The following is a 22,000-nucleotide window of genomic DNA, read 5'->3' as shown; positions in this document are numbered from 1 at the left end:
GACAACTCGTAAAAAGACAACTCGTAAAAAGACAACTCGTAAAAAACACGTTGTGTGAATACGTTACTGACTAGAACACATAGATTTGAACCCGTGTCGAGTGGGATAGCAATCGTGTGCCCAACCACTCGACCATATCGTCTCCCCCATACTGGCCACCAGTTGTTACGGTTGTTTGTACACACATTACAGTTACTGGGTTATGTCCCTTTTCCCCCACGTTTTTACTACAACGAGCCGACCCGCGGCGTATCATACGCCGCTATTTAGTTGATTTATTTTCTACTTTCAGTAATTCATAATTTGTGAATTCGACAGTGCTAATGCTGCCACTGAAAATATTTGCTTTAAAACTCAAACCCCCCTCCTTTCCCCTAACCCCGACCCTACACCCCCCCCCCCGTAAAAGCAGTCTCCTCTTAGTTACCTCCTGTAAGTTTAAAGTCGTTTCAAACTTAATTATCTGCCCCTAATAGCCGTCACTAAACCTGGCTGTACGGTTTGTAAACATTAACGTGACCACAGCTCAGCAGACCATGTGGGGGTGGGGTAGGGTGGTAGTGATAGTGATAGAGAGAAAGAGAGGGGACTGTAAGGAGCTTGTTTTCTAACGGCTCGCAGAGGAGAATTATATATATAGATTATATAGCGGTCTAAAATGCTCAATAAAATGTTTCCATGGATCAATTTAGTAATAATAACAATTGAATATTCTATTGTCATCCAAAACAAAGCTTCCCTGAAAATTTCAGCGCGCTAGCTAACTGGGAAGTGCCAGAAATTTCGATCGCAAGATTTGATTGGAAAGACAGAGACGAAAGCAAGTTAAAGAAGACGTGGGAAAAATGAGGCTCGTTAGCTGGGGACTGCCATTCATTTAGGAGAAACAACTCCAAAATTATTTAAAAAAACAACAACTGCTGCCTTGTAGTTTGTTCTTGGTTAGACAAAGGCTATGAAGCAGGCTGAAATCGGAGTCAATGATCTCAATGGCGCATAACCAGTTGACACGTATACTTAATTGTGTTGGAGGGATCTCTTCCAAAACTAAAATTAAGAACGAAGAAGAAGAGGATATGCTAATGACTTTATTTGGATAAAACCAGTAGCAACAATACACAAAATCTCCCAACCGTGACTTTCAACACAATTAGTAATAAAACAGATAGTGTTAGTTACCTCACAAGTTAAAGACAGTTACAAATACTAAGGCCGTTTCGACCCATAGGTCTTCGACGTCCATAGAATTTCTGTCTTTAACTTGTTAGGTAACTAACACTATCTTTTTTATTACTAATTGAATTAACCTCACTGCATCTACCATTTGTATTTGACTTTTAACCTTAATTAACCTCCTGCTGGTAAATCTGATTTAACGAATTAGTTGCATTTTGAAGTATATGTTAAGTATTTCGACAAGAGATGTGATCATCATCCATCATCATCACTCCTTTGTGGCCCCTGGGGAGCAAAGGGCTGCAACCACACATCTCCATCGGCCTCGGTTTTGGGCTGCTCCTCTAATCTGTGCCCATGAGAGCCCAGCTGTTTTCGCCTCCTCCTCAACCGTTCTCTTCCATGTTTTCCTTGGCCGGCCCACCCTCCTTTTCCCCTGGGGATTCCAGTCGAATGCATGGTTTGCGATGTTTACTTTTTCGTGTGTCCGATCCATCCCCATTTTCGGACCTTGACATCTGTGTCTATTGGCTGTTGCTTTAAAGTTCGCCACAGGTCTTTGTTTGATATTTTGTCTGGCCATCTTATTTTAAGTATATGTCGTAAGCATTTGTTTACGAACGGCTGTAGCCTATCAGTATTTGTCTTCGTAACCCTCCAGGTCTCCGAGCCATAGAGCAGCACTGCCTTGACATTTGAGTTGAAAAGCCCAATTTTGCTCCGGAGTGACAGGGCCGTGGACCTCCACATCGGGTGCAGTGAGTTGAAGGCCCATCTAAGAGATGTGAAGTACATCTTAATACTTCAGGTAAGAAATGACAGACTTAACCTGTGTCATATAAAAATATTGTTGAGCTCTACTCAGCTCTAATCTCAGAAGATTTAATTTTCGTTGATTTTATTCAACGCTGGGTGAACTCAGTGACGTCAACAATCTGTAGCAAGGGAATCAAGCTCGCGACGTTTGGCTAGCAAGTGAGTGCTCTACCAATTGACCAGATATATCAACTCTACGGTTTATATTGAAGTTGAGAATATATCTTAATCACACAGGCCCAAACTCAATATAAATGCTACATGTCTATAACACACAGGTATTTAAATAAAACTACAACACACTTAAACATCAAAACAAACATTTAAAAAAAAAAAAACACGTCTTATCCTGCATTTTGAATTTTTATTGTACTTGAAATTGTATTCTTAAAATTTATATTTGAAATGTGTCAAATAAATAAACAATGAATAAATTAAAATTTTGTTGTAGAAGATTATACACAGGACTTAATTTCTGAAAGAAAACATTTATTCTATTGGTGGTTGTACACGTTTATGTTGCGTTATGTTTACAATTATGTTCACAATTATGTTTACAAAATGAAACATTGAATATAAACGAAAGTATTTAAAAACATGTATACATTTAATATGCACATTAATAGGGTTTAGTGCATGTCATTTATATCATATTATGCAATGTTTATAGTTTATGGTAAAATATCTCAGAATAAAACAGATCACCATCATGGCTGATGTTTACATAGTGATTAATCCGTGACGTCATATGTAAAACGTCTACGGACTGTGTAATTATTTTTTAAAACATTAATTGAAAGAACTAAGACATTTCTAGCTGAAAGTTAATTAAGACACATTTTAGTCAATTCAAGCGTGACTGCATTTTATATTTGTTTCTTTATTTAAAATGAAACAACAATTGGTTGATTTACAATTTAAATAAAACTATAAACGGAACTAGACTTTGATTTTTTATGGGAGGGAAATGGATGTAAAAATATTTTAAAAAGATGTAATCTTGGTTAGGTCGGCAAGTGTGGTTAAAAAAGAACAAGAAAATTTTAAAAAGTGTTGATCATTGGTCAGTTAAAAGTTAACGTGTGTTAATTTAAATGTCAAATTGACTAGTACACAAGAAATTAACGCTGAGCAATGGTCAGTTAAAAGTTAACCTTTGTAAATTTAACGTCACGAGATGGTGGTGTGTCCTGACGGGCCAGTTAAAAGTTAACGCGTGTTAATGCAGAGACGTAGAGACGGGGGGGGGGGGGGGAGCGGCGGGGGGGGGGGGTACATATGTCCTTGGGCGCCGACCCAAGCAGTGTTTCTTCCAGACTTTTTTCTCCGGGGGGGGGGGGGGCACTTGAAATTTCCGAGGGGGGGGGGCGGTAGACCTTCTTCGGGGGGGGGGGGGGGGAGGACACTGTTAAAAAATATATTTTCTATATAATTTTCATTTCGTTCGGGGGGGGGGCGGTAGACTTTCTGGAAGAAACTCTGGACCCAAAATAAGTTAATTTTAGCTGCTATTTTGAATTGTAAATATAAAAAAAATATATGGGGGGGGGGGGGTGCAACATTGGAAGTTTTTTCCCGGGCGCCGGTAGGGGTCGCTACGCCTCTGTGTTAATGTAACGTTAATACCATCAGAACACGAGAGGTGAGCAGGGACGTCAAGGTCAGCAGTAGAACATTGGGCATCGAGGTCAAGGCTGACCCGTCAGTGGTCACTGGGTAACATTTAAACATTTGGGTGACGGCCGTGATGGGTGTGGTTGGAGGCTGTGTGGTTGTAGTTGTGGTGGTAGTAGTCGTTGTAGTAGTTGTAGTCGTAGTGGTAGTCGTACTTGGCGGAGGCGGGCACTTTGTGATTGCAGAATCTAAAAAAAAAGTTTTTAAATTTAAAAAAAATCGCATTTTTTTTTTGTTGAACATGGAAATAGGCCTACATATAAAAATGCGATGTACTGAAGCAAGCACATTCCATTTATTGTTCGTGATCGCAACTTCTTAAAGTCTAATGTATATAAACGGCTGAACAGTTTTTTAAAATCATTGAATACACTTTTATAAATTCTTGACAAAAACATAAGAAAATAAACCGGCTAACTGAACCCTGCAGTTCATGAACACACAACTAAATACTATGTTATTGGTGAAAAATTTCTAGTCTTCCTTAGTTATTATTCTACATGTTATAGCAATGTATGCTTAAACAGAGAGTGTGTAGGGTACTAGTTTAATGGATATAGTTGAAACACCTGGCTACATACACAGGTAGATTACATAAAGTGGGGGTGGGGTTGTAGTTTAATGGATACGAGCCGACCCGCGTCATATCATACGCCGCTATTTAGTTGTTTTTTTTTTCTACTTTGCAGTTATTCATAATTTGTGAATTCGACACTACCAACGCTGCCACTGAAAATATTTCTTTAAAACACTATAAGTAGCTCGTTAAGGACGATAACCCCCCCCCCCCCGCTCCTTCACCCCCACCCCTCCGTTAAAGTAAACTCCACTTAGTTACCCCCCTACGTTTAAAATAGTTTCAAACTAAATTATGTGCCCCTAATAGTCGTCACTAAACCCGGCTGTGTTTGTAATGTTTGTAAACATAAAGAGTGAACCACAGCTCACCAGACCATGTAGGGGTGGGGACGGTAGGGAGCGCGTTTGCAGCTTGTTTTCTAGCCTCTCCCAGAAGAGAATTATATATAAAGATAGTTGAAACACCTGGCTCTATACACAGGTAGATTACAGAAAAAAGGGTTCTAGTTTAATGGATATAGATGAATCACCTCTCTGCATGAGGGACGTAGTGGTCTAGCGGTAGCGAGCTGGACTGCTATCCGATAAGTCTCGAGTTCGAATCCGGGTTCATGTGAGTAGACCTTCCCTTGGTCCACCCAACTCTGATGGGTACCTAACTCACGTTAGGGAAAGTAAAGGCGGCTGGGCATAGAGCTGACCACACTATCTCTTCATATGCCGAGGTCACAGAAACAGGTGAACTCTACTTCACTTGCCTTATAGACCGTCATGTTTGAAAAGGGAACTTTACTTTCACTTTTACCTGGCTGCATACACAGGTAGATCACATAAAGTGGGTACTAATTTAATGGACGTAGTTAAAACACTCACTTGGTTCCATACACAGGTAACCAACAGTCCCATCGCAACTGTTGATAAAGACCCTCCCTTGGTTCCATACACAGGTAACCAACAGTCCCACCACAACTGTTGATAAAGACCCTCCCTTGGTTCCATACACAGGTAACCAACAGTCCCACCACAACTGTTGATAAAGACCCTCCCCGCCGCTCCAGGAACCATGGTACAGTCTGCGCTGTCGGCGTTAACACCCGCGTTCCCCATCAAGTCGCCGGTCAGCTCAGTGGCCGGTTGGTTGGTCTCGGCCCACACGAGGGTCCCCTCCGTAACCTTATCGTTGCCGCCGATCCAGAAGTTTTTACCTTCAGAGAGTGAATTTTGGACTTGTGTATTTACATACAAACGTGGTTATCATAGATGTAATACATTTTATAATGGTTTGTATTGTTCATATTGTTTTTACATTCAATGCGATTATCATAGGCAGAGCAAATTATGTTTGTTTAGTTTTTACATTTTAACAGTAGCGGAACTAAAACAAAAGGCCCCACCCACAGCCCTGTAAAAATTCTTATATATATATATATATATATATATATATATATATATATATATATATATATATATATATATATAAATAAATAAATAAATAAATAAATAAATATATATATATATATATATATATATATATATATATATATATACATATATATTTATATATATATATATATATACATGTATATATAATATATATATATATATATATATATATATATATATATATATATATATATATATATATATATATATATATATATATATATATATATATATATATATATATGTATATATATATGTATATATATATGTATATATATATATATATATATATATATATATATATATATATATATATATATATATATATATATATATATATATATATATATATATATATGTATATATATATGTGTGTGTGTGTGTGTTTATATTACTGTAGACCGACACTTTTTGCCTATTTGCTGAACGTATTACAAAATATGACCCAGCACAGGCCTATAAAAATCAAACAAAACCTACTTGAGATGCTGAGCTCTGTTATCACTTTAGTTAGTTGAGTATAGGATGTAATTGTCGCTAGAGTTCCTTCCATATTGGTGCACGCTGTCTGCAAGGTGTACATACTAATAGGTTAAAGGCAATACCATTAATACACAATTTGTATTTAATGTCACTCATGTATTATTATAAATTCTGAATAAAAAAAAATTCACCCAATTTTATAAAAAAAAAAAATAAAAAAAAATAAACCGGGAGTGATCTCCCCTAAACTTTCTCGAATATTCTTATATAAAACAATAGGGGATGGGAACTCGGGCTATAGACATGATTTTTAATCCATTTCAAATACTTAAAGTTTTAAAAATAGAATAAAATCTCGTAGACAAAAGAATTGCACACCAAGTAAACGCCAAATAAAAAAAAGTGCATACTAGTGCGCAATATTATTAGTACTTTAAAAATTTACATTAGTTTTTTCAGAAATCGGAAGTAGCGTAAATTAGTACTTCCGGGCAACGGAAATTACTCAAAATTTGACAGAAGGTAGAGAATTAGATCTTATACTTACATGTGAAATTTCATTTATCTTTCTGAAATAGTACTCAAGTTATAGGCTTTTGAAAAATTCAAAGTAGGAAAAGTACCACTTCCGGTTATCGGAAATCGCTCAAAGGTTGATACGGATCTACGATTTTGATAAAATACTTATATATGAAATTTCATCAACCTAGCTGTAACGGTACTCAAGTAATCGTGTTTACACACACACACACACAGACACACACACAGACACACACACAGACACACAGACATACGGACAGAATTGCAAAGCCCAGTTTTTCAGACTGGATTACGCATACAACCTTTTAATTTTGATAAATCTGGATTGACAATTTTTGCCCGATTAAAATAAGTCCTCTATACTTCGGATGTGAAGAAGGACTGAGGTGTAATACGGTGAAAATTGTTAAAATTTCAAGTGATTTTTGTGCACGATTACAATACTTTCTCTATACTTCGTATATACGAGAAAGTAAAAAAAACAGCAACACATAAATAGTTTATACACATTGTTGATTATACCGGTGTTTGAATTTCTAATTTATTTGTTTTTTTACATTTTAAGCAATATACATAAAAATCAATAATGTTGTTGCATTGTTTGTTGATAGCGTGGAAACTGTTTAAAACTCACGACAAAACTCTCACCTGAAGAAGGAGGGAGGACGAAGTAAAAGCCCAGTGCGTGGCAAAGGCTGGGTTAGATAGCACACAGCTACATCTACATATACATATAGCAGGAACCAACATGGATACAAACAAGAACTGACCAATGAATCATCCCAGCTGGAAGATGCATCCACAAAGAGAAAACATTTTCCATCCACAATCTTAGAACCTGCCCATTCACTGGAACCTGACATGTAATTTTGAATATTTTCATGAACAAATTGCAATTTTTGTTTCTATTTGATCAAGCGATACGCTATATTTATGTTCTAATTATGATATCTATAATATAAATGAAAGCTAAATATATAATTGACCCCCACCCAACCTGCACGAATAAAACATCTTTCTAATCCGACAAGAGGAAACCAACATTTTAAACACGTTCTCACAAACTGGAACAGTACAGTACAATACAACACAACACACAACACACAACAACAACACAATATACAACACACAACACACAACAACACAACAAACCACAGAACAACACAACACAGAACATCTTAACATAACGTAGCACAATACAACACAACTTGACACAGAACAAATTTGACACACAGACCTGCCCACCTTCTCACAAACTGGAACAGTACAACAAAACACATAACAACACAACACAGCACACAACACAACACAACATACAACACACAACACACAACACACACCAACACAACACACAACACACAACAACACAACACACAACAACACAACAAACCACAGAACAACACAACACAGAACAACTTAACATAACGTAGCACAATACAACACAACTTGACACAGTACACATCTGACACACAGACCTGCCCACCTTCTCACAAACTGGAACAGTACAACACAACACAACACAACACAACACAACACAACACACAACAACACAACACACAACACACAACAACACAACAAACCACAGAACAACACAACACACAACAACACAACACACAACACAAAACAACACAACAAACCACAGTACAACACAACACATAACAACACAACACAGCACACAACACAACATACAACACACAACACACACCAACACAACACACAACATACAACACACAACACACAACACACAACAACACAACAAACCACAGAACAACACAACACAGAACAACTTAACATAACGTAGCACTAAACAACACAACTTAACACAGTACAAATTTAAAACACAGATCTGCCCACCTTCTCACAATTTGGTACAGTACAGTACAACACATCACAACACAACACAGTATAGCTCAACGCAATTCAATACAACTCGACAGAACACAAAATACAGCACAACATAACAGGTTAATTGCTTATACCAGTCTCCGGGATTTGACTACATCCGGCATCGGCCAATGAAATACGCGCTTTCTCAGCGTTTTGGTAAGGCGTGACGTCATCAGCGCGGTGTGTCAAAACAGCGGTTTTGAAGCCTAAATTTATTTTATAGTTCAAATCGCAACGCGTTTTTTCAAAATGAGGGAAAAATGACCCTTTTTAAAAATGGAGATAGTCGTTTTTTTCAATGATGACGCCACAAAATCTCAAAATATTGCCGTCCGAAAAAGCAATCATTGTTAAATATTTGCCTTTTCGTGCATTAATATTTTGTCAAGTCTACCAAAACGCTTATAAAGTGCGTGTTTCATCGGCCGATGCCGAAAGTATGTAAATAATACAAAGAAAACAGACAATAAATTTATTTTGATCATATTTTATTGCGTATTGTAGTAAAGCAAGCAAACAAAGTTGTCAACAGCACACCGCAGAGAGTTGCGCGGCACGTGTTCCAAATTAGGTCAAAGCACGGATCTAGGCTAGCCCGCGCAGCTAAATGCCAAAATATAATTTCTTAACGTAAAGCCACAAAGCAACGTTAACTTTATAGACAAAGGTGTTAAATGCTGCATTGTTTTAAATTTGCATTATCTAGAACGTGGGGATATTGGTATGTAATTAATTTTAAACTGTAACCGATCGATGGCAAAGTGGTCAAGGCGGGAAAATGAGGTCACGTGATGTCTCAAAAGTTTAGATGGACACCCGACATCTAAATCTAGTATTTCGATGAAAAGCGGCTTAGCGGCTGAATTTATTGATTAAACGCTTTGATGGAGGTATAGATAATTAATAAAAAGGAAAAAAATTATCCTACTTACAAAATACGACATCATATCCATGCAGAAAAAAATATTCCAACGCCATTTATGAATATTAATTAGATCTGCAATTTTATCACCACATGACCCTCGAAGGCTCAGACGTGTAGGTCTAGGGCTCTAGGTGTAACACACATTCGGCCCGGGATGTTAATAGTAATAATATATTTTATTGGTTTGGGGCCTATGCCTAATTAGTTGGCCCTGACATAAGGATAACCTTTTTAAAATATTATTTGTAAATGGAAGTGGGTAAGGGTTAAGAAAATGTGAACACATTTTGTTTTATGTATGTCTATACGTTTTACAAGAAACATGTTTGAAAAGGAGGGCATTTATTTTAAAAATTTGATGAGTGCTGTGTGCTTTTTATTCTCACCTACTTAAAGTGACGTAAGCAAATTTGCATATGGCCTTGACCTTGTACTGCTTTGTAAAGATTCTCAAGCACCAAAAAAGGCCTGATTTATGTTATTAATACGAAAAAAGAAAATACATGGACATATTTATAACCACGATTATTTTACGCGGTCAAACGATTTTTGTTACATTTTATTGGGATTGGAATTTAATAATCAATATACACGCAGTGGTCATGGATAAATTAAAAGACGTCACTTTTTTGACGAAGTTTACCTCCTCCTCCCCACAGTTTATCATAAAATTGTGAACACCACCCCCCCCCCCACCCCCCGTCTCTGAAATGTGACGATGTTTATGGACGATTCCTATGTCCCACGTAGAAGGGGGGGGGGGGGAATTAGTAAAATATATGTATGTTCTATAAAGTATTATAGATCGTTGTCTATTATGTTCGGGTCGGGGAGGGGTGGTAGGCTGTTTAAAAAATAATACTGTTTAAGAATATCTCAGACCTGGCCACGCTTGGTGAGGGGGGGGAGGGGGTGTATCCACACCCCCCCCCCCCCCCCACAAAGTACAGAATAAAAATTAAATGTTGACCTATGTAAATAATCTATTTTAAGCATTCATCTTCCATAGAAAAAAAATGTCTGAAATAAATCCTAATTCAGATATGCATGTTTGCCAGAATACACCTATCCACTCCTCTTACGGTGATTTACCCCAGCCACAACACAATTGGGTATTTTAAGGAATGTTTATAATTATAATTTTGGGTACTTGTATAATTAATTTAAAAATTAATCAAACTATTCAACTATAAAATAGACATCTGAATAAAAACAATCAAATTAATTAGGTTAATCACTGGATTAACATAATCATAATTAATTAATTTGGTCATGATAATATTTAAGTTCAAGAAGCCTTTTCAAGCCAAAAAAAACTTTAAAAAAAAAATCACACCTTATAAACGAACCCACAAGTGCATTAACGAAGTAATTAGCATAATTAACATATTGTAATTAAGCTAATTAATTAATTAGCACTAATGATAATGAAGGGAGATAGTTTTTTTTTGTTATGGCACCTCTCCAAATCCTATTATTTTCATAATCACTATGCAAAGAGTATTTATGTTACAAAAACTACACGTCTCTGTTGTCTCGGTGCCTAGCGCGACCTATTTAGGCCACAGTGAGTTTGTTGACGTTTTATTTTTAGACTTCACGGTACAACGCAGACAATTGGCCGGAAGAACATATTGTCAGACACTGGTATAAGCAATCATCGAATTTTTTTTCTTCGCATTAGCGTAGGGTTAGTGACTGTAAAATAATTACCGCTATAGCAATAGTGTCTTTCAAAAACACCACTATCAAGTGGAAGATGCAGGAAAATAGAACTGTAAAATGATTGTATTTGTGACCCCCCCCCCTATACAATCGGGATCCCCTCTCCGCCATTATCTAGGAGTTTGACGGCACGGTATAAGCTCATATACATAACTTATATTTAATCAGCCGTACACATATTTTAATAACGACATATACATATAAGACCCATACAATGTAAATTATATTAAGAAGCATGAAAAATAGTACTTATGTTATGTTCGTATTGATTAAAAAAAATCAAAGTTGTAAAAGTAGAAACGTCAGATGTATTAAAAAAAAAACCGATGACACGAAAAAGTGAAGGTATGATATTATCAAGACTCACCTGACAAAATACAGCAGGACACAACAAAAGAAATCAGCATCAAACTTCCTGTTGGCATTTTGATACTGCTGATCTCTAGGACGTCAGTAGAGATTAAAATCTTCGTTATAATCCTCAAACTTTTGAAATACGCTAATGTCAATCAGAACAATTTTTGGTGGAGAAAATACAACTGGATAATTCGAATCTCTTAATCGCACCAAAACGCCAAGACAGAATTTAAAATTTAAGGAATAAAAAAATAACACATCTATAATTGTAACCAAAATAATTATTATAAAACAATAGTATTCCTTAAAATCAGTTAAATTAGAATCTCTTACATACATCAATAAGCCTCGTACAAATCAGTTAATTCGAAATTATTGCAATAGTCTATTTTCTATTACAATTCTTAGTTCACACTTTGATCAAATCAAACAAGAAAAAATATTTAATAGTCGCTCATGTGTCTTTTTTTTCTGAGCAAGTCCTAGTGCCTATCACAATGGGCAATGGTGGGTCTACCAACCACGGTAATGTATGGATCTTAATGCTTGGTTATCTATGGGGTTTAAATATAAACATGACGCTCCCAAGGTGAAGGTCGTACTAGGCCTGTTATAACCAGTTGGGCGAGATTTTTTTAAAAATTAGTAACAGTAAAGTTAACAAACACTACCTTCAGATTGATTTACATTCAGCAAAGTTGGAGGGTATTGCTACTTGAACTTTTAAAATTAACCGACTTAAGGCATATAAAAATAAATGAATAAAGGAATAAACGAATAAACGAATAAAGGAATAAACGAATAAATGAATAAACAAATAAACGAATATACGAATAAATGGACAAACGAATAAATAAACGAATAAAGAATAAACGTAAACGAAAGAATGAATAAATGAATAAATGAATAAATGAATAAATGAATAAATGAATAAATGAATAAATGAATAAATGAATAAATGAATAAATGAATAAATGAATAAATGAATAAACGAATAAACGAATAAACGAATAAACGAATAAACGAATAAACGAATAAACGAATAAACGAATAAACGAATAAACGAATAAAAGAATAAACAAATAAAGGAATAAATGAATAAACGAATACATGAATACATGAATACATGAATACATGAATACATGAATACATGAATACATGAATACAAGAAACAAATGAACAAATGAACAAATGAATAAATTAAAAAATTAATAAACGAATAAATTAATAAATTATTAAATAATAAAAAAATAAACGAATAAATAAATAAAATGTAAATAAATAAATAAATACATAAACTTAGACATTTATAATGTATAAACTGAAATAATATCTGTTCCTGTAATTTCTAATTCAAATATATGCGCAAGTCTTTTTTTAACCAGAGCAATGTTGCTCAGACTAAAAATAGCTGACCTATTAATGAATTAGAAAACATCTCTGTCAATGGTTAATATAGAAAAATTGATACGTGCAACGGGAATATATCAAAGCACATAAACATAGTTGAAAGAAAATTTGGTCACCGATAATTCCAGTGAGATTTAAGGCAGTTCAAATATTACTCTAATGCATCTCAAATAAAAATCCACCCTTTTCAAACATGGCGGTACATGGGGAAGATACAGTAGAGTTCACCTATTTCTGTGACATCGGCTTATAAACGGATAGTGTGGTCAACACTATACTCTCGAAGGTCGACTAATAGAACTTCTACATTGTCGGGATACTAACTGGAGAGTTTCGGGGTAGAAATCGTTCGCTTTACTCTCCGACCACCCCATCTCATCATGCAAGGTGAACAAGTTTTGATCTGATCAATACTCGTCCAATACTCGTCCAATGCTCGTCCAATGCTCGTCCAATGCTCGTCTAATACTCGTCCATTGCTCGTCCAATGCTCGTCCAATGCTCGTCCAATGCTCGTCCAATGCTCGTCCAATGCTCGTCCAATGCTCGTCCAATGCTATATATCCACATGGCTTCACATGTACCATAGTCAATTAATTAGTTCTTAACATGCGGCACATAATACCTAAAGATTTTACACGTGATACCATTGTTACTACTACAGAGAAGGCAGCGGCTATTTAAATACAATTCATATGGTTGGTTTAAATACGGTATATCTCATATGTTCCATCAATGTTAATCTCGCGTAAACCTGAATAACAAGGTTTTAAAACTATTCCCTTTGATGTTTCCTATTTCAATGAAGTCCAACAATACGAGGCGCGGGTGTATGACGACGCCACTTCTAGGGTTTCTTTCAGACATTCTGTTCTCGAAATATTGAGGGTGGGGGGCGTGTACATACAATTTCCAGGTGGGGAGAATGGAAACTTTGAATCAGTGATTCTTCACCTTTTTTGAAGTATCGAGCCCCACCTGTTTCATGCACTAAACCCCACCTGTTTCATGCACCGAACACTTCTCAATAGTTCTATCGTCAGCACTGACAAAATCCGATCGTCAATCATGCGAGACGGTTGTGTATACAACTCCGCCGAACCCCTGCATTTTTGCATTGGGGGGGGGGGGGGTGGAGCCAAATTGAAAGTTTGTCCCCTGGCGTCGGGAGGGGTCACTACGCCTCTGTTGTACACAAACATATCCTATACTCAATTGAATGATACATTATATTTGTTTGTACGTAAGAAGATCAATATGAAGTATGTAGCTTTAAAGATATACATCAGAGGAAACTTAGCAGATAGAAAAAGACAAACATTTAAAAATAACTATTAAATAGCAGGAGAGAGACTTAGATAAGTAATTTATTGAGGACGAAACTGTTTGGAAAATGTTAGTTTGTACAAGAATTCAAGTTGTTCAGTCCAAAATTAGGTTTTTTTAGTTACTACCAACCTAAATTTGCAGTTTAACTTAGCAGCTTCTGAGACGAGTATAAAGTAATGATATTGTTTCATTTGGCATGAAGGGATTGCTAGCACAAGTTGTAATGATTTAGTCAGTGTTTTTTTTTAAAGATACTATTCGAAATTTGTTTTTTAAATAGGCCAAACATAGAAAGATTATTTTTTTTATGTTTATATTTATGCGCTCCACACATAATGAATGTTATAATGTCCTCTACTTTAATGTGATGCTTGTAAAAAGGACAGCATGAAGCTATTCAAATTGAGACGTATAGCACAGTTGCGTGCAATGTTTCTTCCAGACATTTTATACGGTGTGTGTGTGTGGGGGGGGGGGGCACTTGAAGTTTTTTTTTGGGGGGGGGAGGTGGCAGACAAAACATTCCGGGGCGGGGGGGGGGGGGGGGGAGAATGGGACTGTTAAAAGTATATTTTTTCTATATAAAATCCATTTCGTTCGGGATGGGGGGGGGGGTGGGGGTGGGGGGGCTGTAGACTTTCTTCTAGGGGGGAGGTGCTCTGCCTGGAAGAAACTCTGGTTGTGTGCACACAAAGGATATCATGCATATCGTTGTAGAATTTTTTTTTAGATGTAAACTCCTCTTGTGATCATCGAAGTTTCAGGTGTTAAAATTTCGAACACATTTTAAAGTTGAGATGAAACAAGTTCAGAAGGAGAAGTGTAAAGATTTGAAAATAGTGTTACAGAAAAAACCTCTCAAAACACGTTTTCATTTTTTCATATCAAGCAATTGGTGTACGCAAGAGATTTAGAAACCTGCGTCGTTCAGTACAGAATATCAATTCGGCAAGATACACCTATAGAGTCTGTTGAGTTACAGAAAGTACGCGTATATGCGTAGTGTAAACTCACGTGGAAGAAATTTTTAAAAATTAAGGTATCCAGTACAAAATCAGCAGTTGAAACAGAAATGTTACTGCCGTTGCGCCAAATTTTTCTAACTCCAAAGTGACGTACCTCGTATTTATGTTATGAATCATATCTATGAGCAGAGGTGTAGCGAGGGGGGGGGGGTGCGGACCGCACCAGGTGACACCATTTAGGGGGGGGGGGGGGTGGTGACACCAAGGCGAAAAATAGCAAAATTTATAGAGAAAAACTTGAGCGGGGGGGGGGGGATGCGAATCGAAAATTTGAAAGTTTGTCCCCGGGAAGGGTCGCTACGCCTCTGGGGGATGACACCATTAAGTGCCGCACCGGATGACACCCGACCTCGCTATGAGAAATACCACACACCGTATTTATGTTATCAATCATATCTATAAGAAGTACATTTCTTTAGTGAGCGTTTGACTTAGTGAACACACAATCTATCAATAATTTTTTTTAAAAGTTGAAGTACCACGAACATTCAAAGCGTATTATTGGAAGTTGGAACAGTCTGATTATAGGAAAGCGATATATAAGTGTAGTTTTTTTTTAAACCACAATTTAAAGTTTATATCTTATTAATACGGTAGGACGGCATATTGATACCAACATTGCAATTCGTTTTAAACAGTAAAGATAGCAGTATATATATATATGTATATATACATAAGTCCGTATCAAGTTCTCCACACACACACAAATATATATATATATATATATATATATATATATATATATATATATATATATATATATATATATATATATATGTATATATATATATATATATATATATGTATATATATATATATATATATATATATATATATATATGTATATATATATATATATATATATATATATATATATATATATATATATATATATATATATATATATATATATATATATATATATATATATATATATATATATATAATTGGTAAACTGTACAATTGCATGGTTTTTCAGAATACCCGATTTTAGGAATTTTAGTAAAGTATTTCTAGTATCTTTTTTCTTACCCTAAAATATTTATAAAAAGAAGTATCGATTTTTTGTGATCAATATATTTTTTTTTTTTTTAAAAGGATGTTCCCGTTGCCATGACAACCATATTTTCGGAACAGCCCTTGCTGAATGCAAATATTTACCCTAAAAATACAAAAAAGGCTTATTAATTATAAAAACTTTTCGGAACCTAACCCTATAAACAGACAATTTAATAGTCGATGTTTACTTCACTTATTTAATTCATACTACTTAAGGACATTTTATCTCCAGTAAAGTTTGAATGAGAAACACGTTGACATACTTGAAACTTGGACTTCTAAAATTAAATTTGCAGTCAAGGGGACATAACAAGTAAAATATATTATTGAATAAATTTTACTAAGTTGTCTCGCCTACTTAAAAAATTTTTCATAGGTAATTCGAATCAAAATCAAGAACTAACTACCCCACACACACACATCTATAACTTAAACACTATATGTTATTTGAAGTATGATTGATGTTGTTCTCTAATTTTGATGGGGTTTCCTATGACTTCTAATGGCAGTTAAATCACCTAATTCATCCTGACCTCTTGAGCTCTTTCAGATTGTCACCAGCACGAGCACTCACACACAGATAATCCCATCTTATTACACACTCTATTGGAAAAACTAAACTTGCTAAGATAAATACAAATGGTAGCTGCAGTGAGGTTAATTCAACTAGTAATAAAACAGTTAGTTACCTCACAAGGTAAAGACAGCAGAAACTTCCATAGTATTTGTTACTGTCTTTAACTTGTGAGGTAACTAACACTATCTGTTTTATTACTGGATTATACCAGTCACCTGGTCACTAAAAATAGAACATTTACACTTCTTTTTAAAAGATTGTTCATTGATATATTTTGGGTAGATTTTTTAATAAAATGGCCTAGCATTAGATACAACTTTTATAATACCTGTATGTACATCCTTTCTGAATGTTGATAAGTTGTCAGAGTTCACTCGGTACAATATTGCCTATTATTATTAGGTCATTGGTAATGGAGTTTAATATGATTTGATGAGATAGATCAATTCAATTGGGTTGGTGTTACCATACATCATATTTGGTTTTTTATTGTTATGGTAGGGTTAAGTTCATTTTATATAGGTTTGATACTTAGTTTAGATTGATATTATAAAATGATATTATGTAAGTGTTCTTAAATTTCGATTTGTTTAAAAATATATTTAATTTATTAGTTGAGTTAAAAACTTAGGAAGGTAATTTGTGGCAATTTTATCGCTTTGTGTATTTGTAATATACTTTAATTATTCGATTGAATGTGCATAACAGCTAAGGGTAGATTGGAATTTGAGTTGAATTAAGTGTTAATGTAGGTCAAAACTTTAGTCAAGTGTTGTAAATTTAATATGCATTTAGCTTGTGTTAAATTAAAAAATTAAAAGTTAGGGGTATGTTAATTTGAAAAGGTGTATTTTTTAGAGTCCATTATTAGCATCATATTCTTGGAAAAGATGAGGTCAGTTTTCTGAAGGTCTGTGACAAGCAGGAGATTCGGTGGGATTTATTTCAAGGATATGTAAGGGATAGATTAGGTATATGTTTAGATATAAGTGTATGTATAGAAATATGTGTAGGTGTAAAAATATATACTTAAAATCATCTAATATGTTGTCATGAATGTTTATTTATTACCCTTACATTATCATTTATAATACCCTGACATAATTCTGATTATCAATGCTCAGACATATATCAATAAAATCATGTTTTTATGTAACAAAATTACCGTGTTCACATTTAGATCTTCCATGTATCCTAAACAACTCAAAACTGTTAGATATAAAAAAAAAAGTTTTAATTACTTACTTAATAGCTTATTTAATAACTTAATTAATTACTTATTTAAAGGTTAGTTCTAAAAAATGGCTAATACATTTAATCCCCACTGCCACATTGCTACACATTATAAAGTTTGATAACTTGTTACAAAGAGTGAATCCAATACTGTACACCACACACAGTCATAAACTCATACCCCACACCCACAAAAAATACAAGACACTGGAGTATTCCCTTCTACCCGTTACTGATGAAACGATTCATGAAGTCTTTACTCCTACACTTACCCATCAATCATACATGTCATGAATTATTATCTCAATGCATCGTAATTCACACATTAAAAAGATTATGAAACAAATGTACACAAACTATTTTGAACCACTCCCTTTTTTACATTAAAAAAAAATTGGTTAAGGACACACATAATTGTGTACAGTTATAATTTGTATACAATTATAATGCAGTGTCAATTCTAAAACATATGTCGCCATTGCATTTAAAATGTTGAATATATTTAAAAAAATAATGACATATTTTGATTAGCAAAATTTTATAGATTGCAACAAAAACTAAATACAACAAGTTACAATGTTTGATTCTTAAAAGATAATTGAAAGAAAATACCCAAAATATTTTCAGTTGGCAGATTTTGTAAATATTTCAAATTTAAACTAGTTTGAAAAAAATAAAAGAGATTTTATTGTGAACACTGATTGCACTTTTTCATTAACATTCAACTACCTAATAAAATATGAGCTAATTAACAAATTTACAAAGTTAGTAATATACACATATATACACTAAAAATGTACCAGATTATTTAACTGAGGATATCAGTAGCTATAGTGTTAAGTCATTATTGTGCATTAACAATTTGACAAAAAATAATAAAACAAATGAATAAAAGTCCTAATAATAAGTTTTCCATAATGAGATTCAAATTATGAGTATTACAAGAATAATTTATAATAGCTTTAAAAATTATAATAAAAATATTTAGCAAAATAAATATTTGCTTAATTTGTTACAACTTATAATTTATTAATGTATTGCTTAAAAAGTAATTTTGATTGCATGAATATTGCTAATTAGTAAATCACAATTACCTTGATAACTCAGACACTCATCCATCATTATATAAAACCACATTCTTATTTGATAACATATTGAAATAAATAAATTGCAAAACAAGTTTTTTTTGGTTAAAAAAAAATAAATAAATTTAGAAACATAAGTAAAAGTTACTTTTTCAACTGAGTATTTATAATGCATATGGAATAGATTTATTCACAATCAGATGTGTATGGAGGTTTGTGAGTTGAAGAAAATGATTCAGTCATCTTTCTTAACACTGCCATTTGAGATGCTGTCGGTGTTTCTGGATTCCTGAAAGTTCCAATCTACGGGGTTGAAGAGCTGCTGCGTTTTTCTGTAGCCCCAGTACGGGGTCATGATAAAGGTAGCCAGGGTCAGGTTAGTGTACATCATCACAAAAATAGGGAGGGGCATACGGGCATAGATTTCCGTCCAGTTTTGGTAACCGACGTACCATAGGTGGCACTCAACCACGCTCCGAAGGTGGAAGGTGTGTATGAGGACACACTGATTTATAGTCCATAGTTTACTGCTTTCCATACCCGCTTTAAGAAGTAAGTAGCATATACATGAAAATGGGGTGCTCATTTCAAGAATCAAACCTTTACAGCCAATAGCATAATTTGATTCGTAAACTACAGCTAGGGTGAAGGCAATAAGAGCTAAGCTGTGATGCATTATCAACATTTTGGAAAATGTTTTATACACCAGGTCGGACAAAACCACAGCGGAAAGCTCAAACAAAAAAAACCCTACAGTCACACACATAGCAACAGTGCTGGTAGCATTCTTCCCAAACACAATATCCCTATCCAGAGATGTTGTTTTAAAAATAAAATAACATCCTATTACGATACAAAACACACCGTACACAGCCCGCACTATGGCCAGGCTCATAAACACTTTTTGTTTGGACACTAGCGAGCGAAAGGCTGAGAACATATTGCAGAACAACATGGACCCAAAAAAGAGGGCCAAAACAATGATAAATGTTCCAATAATAATAACACCCTGCACTTTTCTGCTTGCATAGTCCACTTTTAGAAGCGATGGGTGGACATACTGGAGAATTTCCTCTTCCTCTAAGATAACTAGCTTCTGCTGTCCTATGGAGATGTTTGGAGCCATCTTGGTTAAGCTGATGAATAGAATGTTATTTCAAAGAATTTAAAACATGTTAAATGGTATTCATTGTTAAATTAGCCATTGACATTATTATCTTAAAATTCATACAAGTATGGTTAATAACAAGAAGCAAGACAACTAGTCTTTTCTACACAGGTCAATTATCCCCTGAACAAAATCCTATCATTCAAGCTAACTCTAACTTTTATACTTATGTTTGGGTTAGGGCTTGAGTAAAGTCAAGCCTTCTAATGAATGTCTAATTTTTCCTTTTACCCATAGCCCGTATTATATGCAGAGGCGTAGCGAGGGTAGAGCAGGGGGTGCGGACCACACAGGGTGACACCATTTAGGGGGGTGACACCATGGCAAAAAAATTGCAAAATGTTCAGAAGAACAATGTTTTTTGCCAGTTCCATTACATATTAATTAAAGTTAAATAGGCCTAGTCTTTAAAGTACAAATTGACAATTATGACAAGAGGGTGGAGGTGACACCATGTCGTAAACATGCCAACTATAGAGAAAACAATGCTACATACAACTGTATTATTAAAAAACTATAGATAAGTATCCTTACAGTTAAGTCTGTAGTGATTAAATCTTGTGCACATACATGTATGCATATATGGCATACATTTAAATTATAGGCCTATCTAGGCCAGGTGTTGGTTAGCTTAGGACTTAGGCGCCATTAATCTTGTTTTTAATATTTTTATTTTAGATCGGTTAGATTAATAAAAGGTAATCTATCGTTTTAGGTACGTAAAATCGCCCACGGCTAGTAATGTATGAAAAAAGTTACCTCATTATCAAGCTTTAATAGAAGTATTTGTGTAAAATATTATAGATAAATGAAATGAAAAATAAACCTAAATCAATGGCTAAATAATAAATATATCAATATAGGCAAGAAATTAACTTTAAACAGCAGTGTTTGCGAGCCGGATTTGCTATATAAAAAGCAGTCATCTATAAGTTAGAGTGGCTTCCCCTGAATCTCGCACTATAAGTTTACAATAAAAAAAAAATAAACAAGATGGCTGCTGTAGTATGAGCATGGTTGCATCTGTTGGAAAAATGACTAGTCTTCATTTATTACTGAAAAGTTTTAATTCCATTGTTTAAAAACAGGTAGAATCTAGAATCTACATAAATGAAACAAGGAAAAAATTTTGAATTGTTCAAAACATAAATCCTCATCAAAATGTGAAATAATTATTAAAATTTAGGCCGCATTTGCGCGGTTTGCTCCGCGTTACGCGTAAGGCCGTCTTTGCGCAGTTCGCTCCGCGTTACGCTTAATCTTTACCTTAGGTGGCACGCGATCTAAAAAAAACAGACATCAGGACTGCCCGATTTTTTTTTCGTAGTAACAATTTAATATTGACATAGATCTAAATCCAAAATCGAGCTTAAGTCTATTTAGATCTCTATATTATTTCAACACCTAAGAGTCTAGTACTTGTAAAAAAAACAGTACAGTGTTGTAGTGTCAAGGAAAGTTTGTGAGGTCAGATGGGTCAGATGATAGATCTAGTCAGCAACCTAGCTA

General features: G+C 34.6%; 1 protein-coding gene across 1 annotated transcript; it reads right to left on the bottom strand.

Annotated features, from left to right (window-relative positions):
* Positions 1-19,476: 19,476 nt before the first annotated feature.
* On the bottom strand, positions 19,477-20,455 carry LOC131951158 (protein CLN8-like). Its single transcript, XM_059313463.1, has one exon. It carries the CDS (start codon positions 20,447-20,449, stop codon positions 19,559-19,561), a length of 891 nt encoding a protein of 296 aa, XP_059169446.1. The 5' UTR covers positions 20,450-20,455; the 3' UTR covers positions 19,477-19,558.
* Between the last annotated feature and the right edge of the window lie 1,545 nt (positions 20,456-22,000).

Source organism: Physella acuta, unplaced genomic scaffold, assembly GCF_028476545.2.
Source record: "Physella acuta isolate Inbredline_101_S28 unplaced genomic scaffold, ASM2847654v3 ptg000064l, whole genome shotgun sequence".
NCBI classification, from domain to species: Eukaryota; Metazoa; Mollusca; class Gastropoda; family Physidae; genus Physella; species Physella acuta.
The sequence above is the reverse complement of the archived record's forward strand: the minus strand, read 5'-3'. Positions and strand labels throughout refer to the sequence as shown.

Coding starts and splice junctions, on each gene's coding strand:
- LOC131951158 (XM_059313463.1), bottom strand. CDS start 20,449: ATGGCTCCAAACATCTCCATAGGACAGCAGAAGCTAGTTATCTTAGAG.